At 50.6% G+C, this 17,266-nt stretch overlaps 6 protein-coding genes across 6 annotated transcripts; 2 read left to right on the forward strand and 4 right to left on the reverse strand.

Moving 5' to 3' along the window:
• Window positions 1–208: 208 nt before the first annotated feature.
• On the reverse strand, window positions 209–3,989 carry APUU_60654A (uncharacterized protein; the record flags this gene model as incomplete). Its single annotated transcript, XM_041693918.1, has 4 exons — window positions 209–1,153; window positions 1,212–2,042; window positions 2,094–3,692; window positions 3,762–3,989. The coding sequence occupies 4 exons, from the start codon at window positions 3,987–3,989 to the stop codon at window positions 209–211; spliced, it is 3,603 nt and encodes a 1,200-aa protein (XP_041559800.1).
• A 501-nt stretch (window positions 3,990–4,490) lies between these two features.
• On the reverse strand, window positions 4,491–6,010 carry APUU_60655A (putative flavin dependent monooxygenase; the record flags this gene model as incomplete). The annotated part of the gene is made up of 2 exons (XM_041693919.1): window positions 4,491–5,886; window positions 5,937–6,010. The coding sequence occupies 2 exons, from the start codon at window positions 6,008–6,010 to the stop codon at window positions 4,491–4,493; spliced, it is 1,470 nt and encodes a 489-aa protein (XP_041559801.1).
• A 538-nt stretch (window positions 6,011–6,548) lies between these two features.
• Window positions 6,549–10,537, forward strand: APUU_60656S (uncharacterized protein; the record flags this gene model as incomplete). The annotated part of the gene is made up of 2 exons (XM_041693920.1): window positions 6,549–6,935; window positions 6,989–10,537. The coding sequence occupies 2 exons, from the start codon at window positions 6,549–6,551 to the stop codon at window positions 10,535–10,537; spliced, it is 3,936 nt and encodes a 1,311-aa protein (XP_041559802.1).
• Window positions 10,538–10,736: 199 nt separating this feature from the next.
• Window positions 10,737–12,110, reverse strand: NPY1_2 (NAD(+) diphosphatase; the record flags this gene model as incomplete). Its single annotated transcript, XM_041693921.1, has 3 exons — window positions 10,737–11,443; window positions 11,510–11,956; window positions 12,014–12,110. 3 exons carry the CDS (start codon window positions 12,108–12,110, stop codon window positions 10,737–10,739), a joined length of 1,251 nt encoding a protein of 416 aa, XP_041559803.1.
• A 435-nt stretch (window positions 12,111–12,545) lies between these two features.
• On the forward strand, window positions 12,546–14,705 carry QNS1 (glutamine-dependent NAD(+) synthetase; the record flags this gene model as incomplete). The annotated part of the gene is made up of 11 exons (XM_041693922.1): window positions 12,546–12,574; window positions 12,632–12,750; window positions 12,805–12,955; window positions 13,021–13,079; window positions 13,150–13,339; window positions 13,387–13,412; window positions 13,466–13,557; window positions 13,607–13,771; window positions 13,820–14,232; window positions 14,285–14,619; window positions 14,671–14,705. The coding sequence occupies 11 exons, from the start codon at window positions 12,546–12,548 to the stop codon at window positions 14,703–14,705; spliced, it is 1,614 nt and encodes a 537-aa protein (XP_041559804.1).
• A 1,145-nt stretch (window positions 14,706–15,850) lies between these two features.
• APUU_60659A (uncharacterized protein) lies at window positions 15,851–17,251 on the reverse strand (the record flags this gene model as incomplete). Its single annotated transcript, XM_041693923.1, has 1 exon — window positions 15,851–17,251. The coding sequence occupies one exon, from the start codon at window positions 17,249–17,251 to the stop codon at window positions 15,851–15,853; it is 1,401 nt and encodes a 466-aa protein (XP_041559805.1).
• Window positions 17,252–17,266: the final 15 nt, after the last annotated feature.

Here is a 17,266-nt window from a genome sequence, read left to right on the forward strand (position 1 = left end):
ATTCATTCCTCTAAGTAATCGTCATAGAGTGTAGTAGTGGAGCGCCAAACGTTCACGAGATAAGGCAAAAAAGGAAAAAGGAAAATAAAAACAGAAAGGGTAAAAGAAAAGACAATTCGCCACTCTAACATTGTAAAGTTCCATGCATGGGTTGATCACAGGGTTGAAAGTCGGAAATTTCGGTGGAGGAGGCAGGCATGGTGGGGTTTCATAAAGACATCTCAGAGCTGAATCTGAGCGCGCTGCCACGACCCGGGAAATTTGAGCCATTGTTGTTTAGGCCCGGGCTTGTCGGGCGGCTGTGATTTCCCGCAGTCAATTTTGGGCTTCTGGGCTGGGTGCTCGTTGAGCGAGTGGATGGCCGGTTTTTGCGGATTTCGCGGAGCTCGTCCTCTTTCTTGTGAAGCAGGTACTCGCGCGATGACAATAATGCTTCTAGTTCGGCGATACGGGATAGATGGTGGCTTTCATCGTTCTTTAGGTTCATTTCTCGTAACCGGGATGCTTCACCAGCAACCTTGCGAGTGAGCGCCTCGTTTTCTTCCTTGAGCTGGCGGAGTTCGTTCCCAGACTGGGCGGCGACGTTGGAGGCTGTTTGGTATTGCTCTCGAGTGTATTCGGCCTGCTTGTTGGCGAAGTCGGCTTTTCGCTCCAAACTTGCATTCTCTTTTGCAAGACGGCGAGTTTCCTCCCTTGCCTTTTCCAATTCGGCGATATCACCTCCGCCATTTTTAAGGGCTTCTCGTGCTTGTTCCAAGTCTAGCTTCAGTTGACTACGTTCGTCCTTCAGCTTTGTGATATCTTCTTTCTGTTTCTCCACTCTTTGTTCGGATGCTGACTTGGTTTCAAGCAGCCTGTCACGTTCCTGTCGAATCTTATGTAGATCATTCGTTCGAGATTCATAACGATGCTGCAGCGATCCCAGAATTTTCTCTCTCTCTTGTAGGCGATACTCAGCTGCAGCTAGTGCTTTCTGAAGCGCCTCAAGGGAAGCCGCATCCTCACCTTGCTTTTGCACCATGCTTTTCTCCAAAAACTGTATTTGGCTTTCTAATGTTTGTGATGCTCCCTTCGAACTGTCGGTGAATTGACTCGTATCTTGGGACTCATCCATTCTTGGCCTTTTAGAGCTGGGTTCAATAGACTCCTCGGCCTGTTATACTGTTAATCAACAAACATACAAGGACAGTGTTTTTGCGGTGTTTACTCACAAATAAGCGTTTTTGGGCCTGGGGGTTAGCGGGTTTGGCATTTTCAACGTCAGATTGGATAGGCGTTTCGGATTTAGCGGGCCCATCCAAGTGCGCTTCGCGCAGAGGCTCAACTGAAGGTAGCGACCAAAATGCATTGAAATTGTCAGAAAGCAGACATGTCATGATTTCATTCGCATCCTCGTGTACACCTAGGGCATCATCCTGAAGATCCCCCACAATATCGCGAAGTTCTAGTGAATACTGGATGAGCATAGAAAGGTGCTCTGTTGTTGAAGGGCCGGGAAAACATAGTTCAACATGTTCGCTTGAGTTGGCGACCATGAGTCGAATAACCGGTAGCAGGTGTCCATTGCGAGCAAATGTCGTGCGCATATGCTCCACAGAGGGGTTGTTGATATTTAATGAGGAGTCAAGCGCAATCAATGCCGACGGAGCTTTGTATGTTTCCACGATACCTTCACTCCGGGCTGCTTGGACTCCAAAACTCAGAGAACCCTTTGCCATAGAAACCTCCGCGTTGGTGCCGCTGCCCATCTCCTCTCGTGAGCGTGTGTATTTGAATCCTTTGCCGTTAAGATAGCGTTCAACAACCCTCTGCGCTTTTTCGCCACGGACCATAATTACCAAATGGATATCATGGTCACCTGCTGCTTTAATAAGGTAGTTTAGCAGCAAGAATTTTGCACTTGAATATTCTGCCCAAGCAGCTTCCTGTTCAAGTTTCGATTCGGCGTCTTTCATATGTTGTGCAACATTTATATCAGGATGGGTCGCCGCGTTGCTCAATCGTTCCAGTACTTGCTGCAGCAAGGATATAACCGGCTCCTGCTGCGGTTACTGTCAGTGAGGAATGACATGCTAGGTGCTCGATCACCTTACCTCAGATTCTTCGGCTCCCTGTGACTTGTCAACGCCAATGAGCCCCAGAGCATTTTCCGAATCCGTCAAAAGTATTCGTTCATAGTCATCCTTCACTCGTGAATCCATCGGAAGGGGCACAGCAAACTCGGAAGGGCCAAGATGGAGAGATCCTGGAGATTTCTCCTCTGTGTGGCTTATTGACAACGCGCTGGGGTGAACGGTCTGGATGTTATCGTGCTCATGTTCCTGAGCCTCTGCCTCGTCAAGGGTTGTTTCGGGCACTGATTCTTTGGTAAGATCTGCGTGTGAGGGCTCCTTATCCACCCTAACACTGAGGGGCGCAACTGTTTCGGGTATGGAGGGCGGCTCAGACGCCTCGATATCCCCGACTGAGGATGGAGTCGCACTCGGGTCATTTTGCATGGACTCAAATGCACTCTTCTCACGGAACCTAGCATGCAAGTTCATGATCTTTTCTCGCGGTGTCGAACCTTCCATGTGGCTATATTTCTCCATGGCTTGGGCTAGAGAATCCCCTTCGTCTTTCTGGATTTGATCATCCATCGTATCAGATGTGCGTGGGAAATGAGGGCGTACGAAGCCTCTATTCGGAGTGCTGGGGATCGGTACAAAGCCCGTACCACCAATGGTACGCTGGGGAAGGCGAGATTGGCTATCTGAGGGCGACAACCTCCGTGTTGCGGATGATTGTCGCGCGAGTGCAAGTTGAGAGACGCCGACGGTGTTGCTGGATGCTTGCACGGTATAGGTAGGTGAAGGTAGAGTACTCAAAGGCTGTAACGTGTTCGCAGGACCCGATTCTGGTACAGAAGCTGTATGTATGGAGGGGGGATACACACGTCGGGGGCCAGAATTAGTATTAAAAGCAGGGTTCGGGCTTCCTGCTGATGTATGCGGATTGGATAGGTAATCTAGAGAGAGATTGCTTAATGGGAGTTCGGTTAAACCAGCCGATTTTTGCGAGCCAGATATCCCTGATCGACCGCCTACCCGCGGGGCTTGGCTCTGTGACAAGGCAAATGGGATAGAGGGCGTTTCCGGGATTTCTGATCGAAGAGTAGCCTGCACAACCGTGGTCTGTCGAAATATCCCAAGATGATCGGAAGTTTCCTCCGTCCGGTGCGGATTCCAGGTCTCCGGTGTGGGCACTGTGCCAGTAGTAGCTTCGTGCTGCGTTACTGAACCGCGCTGCTCTTCAAATTCGCCGGGGAGGCAGTATTCCGACGGAATAGGCGCTCTCGGATAGTAATCAAACACGTTATCACAATTTCCCGATGTTGGAGCCTTTGTATTTGCTGGTCGACTAGCGCTCCCAGTAGTTAAGTTTGATGGTGGGGTTTCGTTGGTGTTTTGGGATTGCGCCCCCGACACGGTGTCGAGCGGAACAAACAACGGAGAGTCCAAGTGTTGTTGCAATGCAAGCTCTTGTTCAGGAGTCTCGGCGCGTTGGTTAGAGACTGAGATATGGGGCTGCAATTGTGATTGCGATTGCGACGAAGGTGGTTGGACCGAGGAACACTCCGAAACAAGTCGTGCTTTCCTCTTCTTTTCCTCCCAAACCTGTATCGCAAACTCACTGGCGTTTTCTTTCGGTTCCTGGAGAAGCAGGATTGTTAAACAATAGTTCAGAATGGTACCAGGCTAGGTGTCATAGGCCGAACCCACCCAAGTCGGCGTATAAGGTCCTACCCAATCAATCAAGTATTCTGATTGATTTTCGTCCTGAATACCCTTAATTTCCCACTCTTCGTCTGAAGAGTCGTCTTCAATATCGTCTGAGCTTGCGTCCTCTTCGTCGCTGGAGGTGACGACGTAGTTGTGGTTCCACTGCACTCTTCGCTTGGTGGGTGACGCTGTTGTAAACACTTGCGATGCTTTCCGCTTGCTGCGCATTTTATGCGTGCGGAGAAACAGCGCGGCGGTGTTGGGTCATTATGATGGGACTAAGAAGCTTGAGAGGGAACAACTATAGAATACGCGGGCAGCAAAAGCCAGCGACAGCTCTGCGAAGAGAACAAAGACCGAATCAACGGGGCAAGGTGAGGAGCAAACGGGATGAATGAGGAGAAAGTATGGACTTTGGTTGACGGAGACGGAGAGCTTCACGGGTGATCGCCCGCACGTGACGTGTTATCAGCCCAACTCCACTTGCGATCCAAATCCTGCTCAAGTTGGCAACACATTGGGTTTGAATGGGAGAAGAGAAAGAAGGAGGAGGCCATGGAGCCCACGAGTTTCATCTCGGTGTTGGTGGGGCCATTTGTGTTATGGATTGAGTGAGGGAAACTGACACTTTGGCCTTCACCTCGGCACTGCACATCCCAGGATATATACTTGATTCTCTACCTACTGATAAGGTTCTAATTCGATTCTAGATATACCAACTCTATTTACTCATGGAAAGTGATCCTGTTCATTCCGCCACCTCCGGAAATCATATCCAAGCTGCTCAAGGGTTTTTATCGAGCGCCGCTCCTCGCCCTTGCTAAAGAATGCCTTCCGCATCTCCGGAACCATCTCTCGCATCCATCTTTCTTTCTCACCCCAGCGATTGCATTGTTTACCCTTGCCAGCATTGGTAAGCCCAGAACGCGCCTCAGCTGTTAATGCCCAATCATAGAGCATGTTCAGGTAGTCGGCATCCTGGGGAAAGGGCATAAGGTGAAAAGCCGGGCCATCGCCTTTCTTGGTAACGACTGAACTTTCCCAGTCCTCCATTTCCGCGGTAGACGGGAGACTTAGACGACCGGACCACACACGGGAGAAGACAGCAGCCTGGTTCTCAGACAGCGGAAAAGGAATGATCCGCTGAGGCAGGACAGGGAAAACAAGGGTGGGGTCATGAATGTAGAAAAGATGCTGGTAGGTGTTTTGTACCCTACGGCCGTGCGTAATGATAGGAGGATCAAGGGAAGATAGGAAAGGGAAAGAATAGAAGAACCCTGTGCAAAAGACGATTGCATCGATGTCCTGCTCGATCCTCCCATCTGCAAATCGGACGGCTCTCTCATGACCGCCTGGTGAAAGGAACTCAGCAATTTCGGGGTAATAGGCTTTGTCCGTGGTATCCGGGGGTGAGAGATAAAGCTCTGTCCGCTGGGATGCGAGGACCTTTCCTTTGCATACTTCATTGATTTGATTTCCAATATCAAGCCCAGAGGCGGAGCTTCCGACGACAATAACCTTCTTGTTACTGTAAGGGGTTGGCGAGTCGTAGAACTTGGAGTGTGTAATAACACCTGCATAGGCCTTGTTCCAACTTACGATCCCTGGAATTTCAGGTAGATGGGGAACATCGAAATGGCCGCTTGAGGCGACCACAGCATCATACGGTGCACTTGTTGATGCTCCGTTGCGCAAGTTCCTTGTCGTCACTGTCCAGGCCGCGGTGTTGCTATCCTTGTGAACGTCTAACACCTGGGTCTCAAACTGGATGTGTTTTTTGATATCTTCTCCATACTCCCTCACATAATCCTTCACAGTAGAGTGCCTCGGGAAGTCTTGCACTTCGGGTGGGAATTGTTTCTCTCCATATGCCATCAATTCCTTGGGTAGATTGGTATCCAGAGTATTGTATATGGGAGAAATAAATGTAGGTTCCTGAGCATCCCTGGAAGCCTCTCTAGGAAGCCAGGACGGCTCCTCCAATGGCTCATTTGGACTGAGCTGCGGTACTGGCGTGGGGACAGCCTCCTTCAGAGCGCCTGGACTATAATTCCAGACCCCTCCCGCTAAACTCCTTCGTTCAAAAACATCAATGGTGTCAAAGCATTTCTCCGCCAGTAAATACCTAGCAATAGATAAGCCAACGGCGATCATGGGAAGAGTTGGTTTGTATACTTCACAGAAGCAAGACCGGCCGGACCAGCCCCGATGACTGCTATTCGACGAACCTGCTGGGGCAATGCCATCATTCCACTTGGTATCCGTAGTCAGAGTCAATGGCCAGAATTTAAAGAAACGCCTTGAATGGGTTTGGAGACCTGACTTCCCCCGCTAAAATGGCGTGCGTCCCGATGCCGGACCATGATATCAAACCCCGCCGTATGCAGAGCTGGCTAGGTGCTAGGGATCAGTTCCCCAAAGTAGTTATAACGACATCATAGATTATTTCGGAGATCCATTTTGTTTCCCAATGTTTATAATGCTTGTTAGAGATGATAGCATTGTCGAAAACACTTAAATACCGCGATAATATCCACAATCGCATATCATGAGCAATGATACAGGTAATATTACGTCCGTGGTACGACGGCCGACCATTCAAGCTCGTTGATTGTGACCTCAAACCGCCGCCCAACGCGTCCTCAAAGACTGCATCCTACATAGACCCCCCATTATTTTTTAACACTCCCATCACTTTCGGAGACCGAATTTCCCATCTCACGACGGACTACGAAGCGCTCCAGACCGAGAATCATGAGAGAGATAGACTGATCCCTGGCGCCGACGATGGACACCAGCGACCAACCTTCAGCGCCGGGGCAAATAAGTTCAACAGCTATTCCAATTGCGCGGCTTTCCCCTGATGATGATCGCCTTCAGCATAGCTCTATCCGTGCTGTCGTAACGCTTCTATGGCCCTACTCGTCGTTTACCAAGTCCCTTACTCTTCTCCTAGCGGAGCCCGATTTTCGCCTTCGTCGATCGAACGGACAAGTAAAAGTATTTTTCCACGGAGATGTTGCGGAGGAGGTCGCTCGAACTCATATTGGTATTGGTGATACCGTAAATCTGAACCTCGCTGGGTCAAGGTTGGCGAAGAATGATGTGGTGGCCCAAACACCTGGTAAAGGCGTTTCATGGGATGTGCACTTCGATGCCTCCGCATTTCTTGAGGTAATTCTTGGAAACGCTCCGCGGACTGTGGGCAACGTTCTTACTTGATATAGGTCTGGCGCGACTCCAAGCTCCTTTCAACTGTAAACCTCAATCGCGCCCGGCCTACACCTCCGCCCGCGGATAGCATAGCGGAATCCCCCACTACACCTGCTCCGACTACACCTACTCCTAATGGCATTAACCACGCGTCCGGACCCCTTGGTTCGACAGCATGGCAATCTCCAGCCTTTCTAGGGCGGTCTCGAGCTTCGTATCGTTTCACCGATCCCGCCATTGATCCTTTTGTGGAAGAAGATGGGACCGTCCCTGGGAAAGGAAGGAAACGACCGAGGTTCAGTATGCGAAGCAACGAATGGCGTGTGATCGATGAACCGGAGAGCCCTAGCGACAAGGATTTACCAGAGGATTGGATGGCTATATTCGATGAAGAGTTGGCAGGCGGGCCGGATGTTGGGGATGAAGCCGTTGCCCAAGATACTGAGGATAACGCGATCCAGCCCTCCTCAGGACCTGTTCCGGAAAGTGTCTCAGCTGTAGATACCGATGTCCCCATGGAGGATGTTCGACCGGATACCTCAGTTTCAGTACCACGTCAACTTCCTGATCAGGCAAGAGACGACATCCAGTTTATCCGCCCTGGCTTTGCTCCGAGCAACATTCCTGCGCCCACCAAGCAGGGCGATTTAGACCACGGCCTCCATCTCCCAACAGACACTCCTCGCCTCCACCCAATTCCGTCTCCTGGACTCCCACTCCCGTCTCCGATTACTACAACATCGAATACCCCAGTCGGCTATTTTACAACAGCGATTGATATTGCCGCCGCGGCCGAATCCGTTATACCTGCTGAACCCGCGCCCGTTGGAACTTCCGAACCAGATACCCCTCCTCCTCCGCCGGAAGACCTGACCGATGGCGAGCCGATACATGTATATGAGGATGATGCGGTGACTGTATACACCGACGACGTCCAAATTGTTCCCGACTCCGCGGCAGAGTCTAGCCCTCAACCGGGTGACAGGGTGGCTACAAGTGTGGTTTTAGAGGAAGAAGAAGAAAGTGAAGTGGAAGAGACATCAGAACATGCCGGGTTAGTGGTTGCAGAGACTGACGAAGCTGAGGCTCGAATAGAGGCCTCAGGCTCTGAATTGGAGGAAGATTCCGAAAGCGAGCAGAGCGAAGGGGCAGAGCGCATTGATTCTCAAAGGTCAGGGCGGGGGAGATATCGGACGAGTACTGAACGATTACCGGAACGACTGGATCAAGAACCAGGAGACAGAAGTGATGGAATTTCTGCGACAGGGAGCGACAATGAGGAAGTTGATACAGAGCGTAAACGAGTACCCAAACAAGAGAGCCCCCACCTTGTCGAAAGCCAGACGCCTTCGCCAAAGGAAAGCAAAGATGTATCTGAGGAGCGTGACGATTTTGGTGCGTACGATGAAGGGGATGGAATGAGCTACTACGATGAGGATGCAAGTGACCAGGGTTCGTACGAAGAAGACTACGAGGACGACGAACAAGAAGGTCGGTACAGGGGCGCATACGACTACTCGGAGTCTGAGGTTGAGTCAGAATACGAAGAGCAACCTCCCGCACGATTTCCTCCGAAAAATGCAGAACCAGAAATTATTGTTCTAGACAGTGACAGTGAGGATGAGTTAGCTGCTCCGCGCCCAGTTGAACCAACTAGTCGGGAGGCGGAAGAACACTCAGATGAGGGCTCATATGACTCCGAGTATCAAAGACAATTGGAGGGAGAAGTACCTTATGAAGAAGATGTATACAGCGATGAGATCGAAGAGGATGAGTATGAGTATGCTTATGGCCGAGAAGCAGATGATGCTGTCAATGAAGATTTAGAAAGCGGGATTGGAGATGGAGAGGATGATCAGCCTATGGTAGATGAGCGATTTGAACATGGTTGGCGTCCTGAGGAAGACCGAGTGGACGAAGACGCGCATGACCATGGTCTCGCAGAGCATAAAATCGAAGAATCCCAGCAACATCTCGACATGGGAACGGGAGCACTACCTGCTGAACCGCCGTTGTACCCCCAGCAGATTTTAGCATCCAACGAGTCCATGGGGTCGCATGAATACCTTGAAGATTTCCAGCCGGCCCCCGACTACTCACATGGGCCAAACCATGACTCTCTTGATTACCTCGCCACAGTGTCGGAATCCGCTGAACGCATCCATGCTACTGCCGAACCTGCTCATTCTGCCCATGATATGGCGATTGATCCTAGTCTATACGAGCTTAGGGAGCCACAATACAGCACGGCGGTGGATGGAGATGTGCAGACCTATTCAATGGGGCACCCAGCTGATAGTAATACGGAAGCCCGCGAAGAGACACCCGAAATCATACACGAGAGACACCTGGCGCTCCGACTGGACGGTGCCGCACCGTCGGGAGCTGCTACGTCCACTGAGGAACCTTCGTCCATGCCCATTCGTCAAGAAAGTGTGCAATTGGTGACTCCGGGACCTTCTCAGCCGGTTCAAGCTGACCAAATCGGTGCTGGCCAAATTGAAATTTTGGATGAAATGTTACCAACTCCAAACTTAACCCAGGAAGCCCTAACGAAACTGGAAACTGAACAGCCACCGCACACTCCAGAAGGAGTTAAAGAGTCATTTGACGTTTCAGAAAACCGAGGTGCTTCGCCCACCGTGGCTGTCAAGTCAGAGAATGCTCCTGATACCATAAAACTTGAAGAAAACGAACGTGCGCCGTTCGAGAATGTCTCCGGTGTTGCGATACCCGCGTCGCCTGATGAAGACCAAAAGCTGCAAGCCAGCATCGAGGTTGATCAGCAGTTTGAGGATTCCATCAGAGGGGCGGATGATGTTTCAGTAGACCGCCATTATCCCGGCCTGCGAAGCAAACTCTCCTATTTTGCACCTCTCGCCACGCTTATTGACCATTACAACGCACTGGTGGACACCATCTCCGTTGCTGCTGAAGTTGGACCCCCAGTCAAAGCAGCAACAGGAAAGAAGGAATTTATCTTGAACCTCCAACTTACTGACCAATCCATGGCCGGCACAACCGTCTTCGCTCAAATACTAAGACCGTACAAGTCGGCCTTACCATCACTCCGAGAAGGCGACGCTATCCTCCTCCGAAACTTCCGCGTGAAAACCCTCGACCACTCCGTCATACTCGTTAGTGACAGTACCAGCGCGTGGGCTGTTTTCTCTCCGTCCTCCGAAGACGCAGAGATGACCGGCCCGCCTGTTGAGTATGGTGCCGAAGAAAAAGAATTCGCTACCGACCTGCGCCAATGGTACGTAGAAGACGGGTTGGCCATGGTAGCGGATAACCAACTGCAGGCATCCGTGGGCAGGGAAAGCGACATCGAAACACCGACTAGTAGCGCTGCACAAAGCGATGCCGAAAGTATTGATTTGGCTTTACGTGAGGGAAGAGGAGATACGTCATCTAGTCGAGGTTCGAGGCGGAGAAAGTCCCATCGACGGATCACGATCCATGAATTGAGAGATGGCAGGCGGTATACGGAGGTTGGGTCTTCGCCTGGGAATAGCAGCATTCATGAACTTCGGGATGGGACGGTTTATGCAAATATGTGAGCGTTTTTGTGCTTTTTTTGTGACATTTTCATTCTGGAGTCAGGAGAGAGTGGCATACTGGTTTATTTGGGTCTGTTAAAATACCATCACTGCATGCTTGGTTAAATATGTTCGTTCCACTCCGTACATATCCATTCAAGTGTTGCCAAACAACTTCTTGGCATATTCATTCTATCTAGTAGTATTGTCTATGACTGCTCTACATCTTCGAGTTCTTATCCCCTGCAAGAAAATCAATATCGATGGCCGCTTGTATCAACTGGTTGGCAATAGCCGTGGCCGGCGGCAACCTCAACGCCCCTTCCTTATACCCCGGCCCAGCAGCCTGATCCAAGTTACTCGTTCCCACTTTCAAAGCTTCCTCAACCTCCTCAATCTCAAACCACCTCGCATCTTCAAGCTCAGGGTCATGCTCGAGGTTGATCGTCTCGTGCGCGGGGTCACTGACCTGCGCAATGGCGCCAATCATCAGGTTAGCAGGGTACGGCCATGGCTGGGTTGAGTGGATGATGACGCGCGAGAGCGTCACGCCGGCTTCTTCCCACACTTCGCGCCTGACTGCGTCCTCGACGGACTCTGCGGGCTCGATGAATCCGGCTAGAGTCGAGTACCAGTTTGGCGGGAAGCGCTTGGAGCGGCCGAGGAGGATCCGCTTCGCATCGCAGGAGACAACGGCGACGATGATGGTGGGGTCGGTGCGCGGGAAGGAGAGGTTGGACAGGGTGGTGCGGGTGGTACATGCGGGCTTTTCGATGGGTTTGCCCTCGGCCTCGCGGGCTGCATCGGTGGGTGGGCAGGCGCGCTTTGTGCCCGAGTTTACGGAGATTGTGCGGCTGCCGCAAGTGCCGCAGAAGCTGTTTCGGGTGTTCCAGTCAACGAGAGCACGTCCTTGGGCATATATAGCGGCTGTATTAGAGAGTAGTTAGCGTCTGACTCTTCCCATCCGTATATGTGGGAAAGTAGTAAGCATACCCTCATCAGCTGAGAATGTCATCGCTATCCTCGCCTGCAGGAAACTCAGTCCTTGAGCTTCGAACGCGCTACGCACGCTCTTTGAATTTTCCTGCCGCTCCTCTGATCCCTTCTCCGACACATCGAGAGCAAAATACGGCGTTCCGGAGTAGATCTTCCAGGTGAATGGGTCTTGTTTGGCCGCCTCGTCCACACCGAGGAAGACGAGGTGCGGTTCTGTCTTTCGCGAGTCATGGTCCTTGATCATACTCTCCTCCGACTTATCATAAATCGTCTCGGGGACAAGCTTTCGCACTTCATCGTATTTGGCATAATACAGCGCCGCCGGGGACCTTGTAAGTGGCGCTAGGTCCTTAAGAATGACGAATCGGGTCGAAGGGTGCTTGAGAGCGGCGGAGAGAAAGGGGTGGTCTGATCGAAGGAACGACAGACGGTTCAAGGGAGAGCCTAGATTGATATTTAGTATCCATCCCGCCACTCCATGGTGCTTATCGGGTTCCTTACTCGAGAAATAATTCACGGTCTCTTTGCCAAAGCGCCTAGCCAGCATTGAGTCGGCCTGTATATGGGCCGGGTTCGGAACTTGCGAGTTATTGGTCATGATGCCTCTTTGGAGTGAATCCGGCGGTATATACAAGAAAAGCGCTTTGGAGAGAGAGGAAGAATCTACAGCCAGGAGAATGCAAGGGGATTTCCCGCTCCTGTTCCTGATCAAAATCGCTCAAAATCGCGGCAACTCCGATATCAATGCATTAATCAGCGATATTGGGCCGAGGGAAGCGGGGTTGTTATTGAATTACCCTACTTTCAGAATACTGTAGCGGCGGGTGCTTGTATCTATGTATTATCGTGACGGTAGAGGGGTAATGCGGATGAAACCCCACACACGTGACTTTCGTCATCCCGTCGATTCGGAGATTCAAGCAACTCCAAATGTTTCTCTTTTGCTCGTTGAATTGGAGGGCAGCCGGAAGTTCACTCTCTGCTTCGGAGTCAATCAATTGGATCATATCTGATCAGTATCCTGTGATCCAAAATGGGACGTCTCGTCACCCTCGCAACATGGTTCGTCCCATCACGTCTTGTCTCGTACTTATATTTATCTAAGCTAACAATCATCAGCTCCCTCAACCAGTGGGCTCTCGACTGGGAGGGAAATGCAGAGCGGATTATTGAGAGTATTCGACAGGCCAAAGCTGCTGGAGCTACTCTTCGAGTCGGTCCCGAACTCGAGATCAGCGGTACGATCGCCTTGCAAAAATTATTTGACTAGAATTGATATTGACGTCGAGTAGGATATGGAGCTCTCGATGGATTTATGGAGGGAGATACATTTCTCCATTCATGGGAAATGCTAGCCCGTATCATCGACCACCCCGACTGCCAGGACATCGTTGTCGATGTGGGTATGCCGGTTCGTCACAGAAATGTGCGATACAACTGCCGGTTCGTTGTCCTCTTGCCTCCTCCAGTTCGTAATGATGGAATTTGAGGTGCTGATGTAGCTGAAGAGTCATTTTCTATAACCGGAACATCATTTTGATTAGGCCCAAGATGTGGCTGGCTAATGGTATGTTGACCCCTGGTGTCTGGATTAACTCACACTTTGGTTGGACTACCGCTGATTCTGTCCTGAGTAGATGGGAATTACCGAGAAATGCGGCATTTTACCCCGTGGCAAAGACCCCAGGAAGTCGAAGACTATTATCTAGAGTCAATTGTTGGCAAGATAACAGGGCAATACAAGGTTCCTTTCGGCGATGCGGTTATCAGCACGAGAGATACATGCTTGGGATTGGAGACCTGCGAAGAATTGTTCACTCCGAATGGGTACGCATAGAAGGCTCGGTTATGGACTGGATGCTAATGTTGTGTAGTCCCCATATTCCATACGGTCTTGCAGGTGGGTAGTTCTATAAACTCTGTACTTTTGCCAGTTGCTAATGCGACGCGAAGGTGTCGAAATCATTTCCAACTCGTCTGGAAGTCACCACGAGCTAAAGAAGCTCGATACCCGGATAAATCTCATCACTCAAGCTACGAAATTGGTAATTAATCCTTTCATTCCGCACCAGTGACTTGGCTGACTTTTGTCAGAGTGGCGGTATCTACCTGTATGCCAACCAGCAAGGGTGCGACGGAGATAGACTTTACTACGATGGATGCGCGATGATAGTTATCAATGGGAGCATTGTGGCTCAAGGCTCACAGTTCTCTCTGAATGACGTTGAAGTGGTCACGGCAACTGTGGATATCGAAGAAGTATGCCAACGAACCCTATGCTATCCTTCAGTACACTAAACGAGATAGGTGCGAACATACCGCAGCACAGCGAGCAGAAATATGCAGGCTAGCAAACAGACCCCCTTTGTCCGCCTTGATCTTGACATGCGTTTATCTCGGACCGATGAAGATGCTGATCCTGGCCTTGCGCCCTCTGATGCACTCGAGCCGCGCTATCACGCGCCAGAGGAAGAAATCGCCTTGGGTCCTGCATGCTGGCTCTGGGATTATCTCCGAAGAAGCGGCGCTGCCGGATTCTTCCTTCCTCTAAGTGGTGGAATCGATAGTTGCGCTACTGCAGTCATTGTCCACTCAATGTGTCGAGAGGTCATCAAAGCTGTCTCGGAAGGGAATGAGCAAGTCATCAAAGATGTTCGACGACTATGCGCGGAACCTGCCGACTCGACCTGGATCCCAACCACGAGCCAGGAAGTTTGCAAGTATGATCTATCACTTCAATTTTAACTCTATAGATGTAACTGACTCTTTTAGTCGCATATTCCACACCAGCTTCATGGGCACCCAGAACTCGAGCAAAGAAACAAGAGACCGGGCGAAAGAGCTTGCTGTCGAGATCGGGTCGTACCACATCGACTTTAATTTTGATACTGTCGTGACTGCTCTTACGAACCTGTTTACTGTCGTAACCAACTTCCAACCAAAGTTCAAGGTCCACGGTGGTAGTCGGGCAGAGAACCAGGCACTGCAGAACATTCAGGCTCGTCTGAGAATGGTACTATCTTACCTATTCGCGTCACTGCTACCCACAGTTCGCCAGCGCCCTGGTGGAGGTGGACTCCTTGTTCTGGCATCGTCCAATGTTGATGGTTAGTGCCATATCCCAAATATTGGTTGGATCATATACTAACAATTCCTAGAATGGTACGCTCCCCGGTCCACTCTACACACCTAGCCGATATCGACCCTTGGGTTATCAATACTGACAAGCAACATCTAGTTTACGAGGCTATCTAACAAAGTACGACGCCAGCAGCGCCGACGTACGTCTTCCCCTCCAACTCTTCAATCACCCAATCAACCTAGAAACTAACAAAAAAAATCAGTTAAACCCTATTGGCTCTATCTCCAAAGTCGATCTTAAAAAATTCATCTCCCACTCCTCGGACTCCTTCTCCATGCCCATCCTAACCCAATTCCTAAACGCCACACCCACAGCCGAACTCGAACCCATAACAGCCACCTATGTGCAGTCCGACGAAGCCGACATGGGTGTGACCTATGCAGAACTCGGCACCTTCGGATACCTGCGCAAGGTCTCAAAGCTGGGCCCGTGGTCGATGTATGAGCGCCTACTGCACCTTTGGGGCAATGAGTACAGCCCCCGGGAGATCTATGAGAAGACAAGACACTTCTTCTATAATTATGCGATCAACCGCCATAAGATGACAGTTATTACGCCTAGCTACCATGCGGAGCAGTATAGCCCCGACGATAATAGGCATGATTTGAGACAGTTTCTTTGTGGGTTGCCTGGAGGTGTTTGCTATATGATTTTAGAGCGAAGCTAATGTGTGCTTTAGACCCGCCATTTACATGGGCGTATAAGAAAATGGAGGATAGCGTCAAGTACTGGGAATCGAAGGGCTGGACGACCGGTAAGGCGCAGAAGAAGAGCGTAAAGGCTGATTAGATCAATCATTATGAAGTGTGCAATTACTACATCATATGGAGGGGGTTTATTTGATAAGAGAGTGGCAGAGAATAACTACCTAATTTCGTATAGAAGATTGCAATACTGTGTCCTGCACGAAACCAATAATTACTTCAAAAAGTTATCTAACATGGAGGACAACCAGTAAATAAGACTAAATATATGATAAGCTAGTTAGTTATCCAATATGTTCAGAACACGATATCGAACTGTCACGACGAATGCCGCGTGCAAATATTGATCACCGAAACCAAAATAGAACCAGATGGTAAATGGATACAATGACCCGGCCAAAACACCCGCCAAGAACGCTGAAAAAATTGTAAATCAATCATTATAAAAAGACCGTACCCCAGTGGACAAATATCTGCTAGACAGCGCAACACCTAGTCTTTCCAGAACCACCCGTTTTTCTTGTCGCCAGGCGAGGAGCTCTGGTCGTGTTGAGGCGGACTGACAACTTCGGTCGACTCGTTCGTTTCCTCGCGGCCATCGGCGAACCTCTTGGTTTTCAAGGTTTTCGTTTGAATTGAGCCATCCGGAAGACGGACGCGGTCTGTGCTAACTTGAGTTGATAGCACGTAGTTTTCCGCAGGGGATTTCTCTTCTTCGGTGGCCGGCGGATGAGCAGCCTCGGTAGTTTCGGGGGCAGAATGTTTATTCCCGCCAGATACAAGCTCCAACCAGCTTTCTGTATCGTCGCTAGACTCTCTTTCAGTAGATAGGACGCCGTTTCTGGCCCCGAGCCTATCATCGATCAGCAGCCGCAGAAGAGGGCTGTGGTGGAAATCGCCGAAAAATTCCTTCTCGCGGGCGTCAATGTCCGCAAGGAAGCGGTCGTATAGGTCCAGTTCCGTAAGCTGTTTAGTGTTGGTGTCTTCCGCAGTCGAATCAGTCCTCTCTGCCTCCTTCAAGGAGTGACCCTCTTCTTTAGTGTCCTCCGAGCGCTCCAATGTAATACTCGACCACGGATGTTTGTCAGATCCAGAAACAAACTTCCAATGGTTCCCCAGGCTGCCCCGTTTAACCAGGCTATGTATCCAGTCCTTCCCGGATTCTTGTTTGGCAACTGTGCCTGGTTCGCGGTCCAGCATCGGCATTCCATTCTCAAGTCGCAATAGATCCTCAAAAGCTTCGCGCCATCTTGGTTCTTCAGGGTCGGGATCGGGAGAGGGCCCCATAGATGACATCAAGGACGAGAAAACTCCCTGCTCCCGATGAGACCTGTAACGCGCCTGGCGCTCGAGGTGTAGAGGTGAATAAGGGCTGAACATGAGATAGTTGACAGGCCAATAGGCGGAATCGGAGCTCACGAGGGGAGAAAAGAAGGTCTGGTGGGACGGGTGGAAGAAGTCGAGCAAGAAGCGATCGAAGAACGAGTTGAAGAACATATCCATATCGAACGAATTTCCTAAACTAGAACGCTCTGATCTTGACGACGAGCTCGGCGAATAATTGTTGGTATTGTTAACATTGTTGTTTTGCGTTGAGGAGGAGCCCTGATTTTCTGAACCCGACGACGCATCTCCGCTGCCTGCGTCATTGGTGTTAAGGTTCTGGCGCTGGGCGTCGCGGTAGTTTTGGTCTTCAGTAAAGATGGACCATCGTTCTGATCGTGGAGGTGTAGAGGAGGAGGGGATTCCCATTACAGACTGGAGCATGGAGGAAATTTGCTCGTCGGCGAATCGACGGAATGCGACGAAAGGATTATCGTCATCGGGCCACTGGCGGGAGCTCTCAGGCGAGGAAGCAGGGTGCTTCTTGTTAGGGTCTTCCTCGCCTGCCATGGTGAGCTAGTGCTG

Source organism: Aspergillus puulaauensis, chromosome 6 (assembly GCF_016861865.1).
Source record: "Aspergillus puulaauensis MK2 DNA, chromosome 6, nearly complete sequence".
In the NCBI taxonomy this organism is placed as follows: Eukaryota; Fungi; Ascomycota; class Eurotiomycetes; order Eurotiales; family Aspergillaceae; genus Aspergillus; species Aspergillus puulaauensis.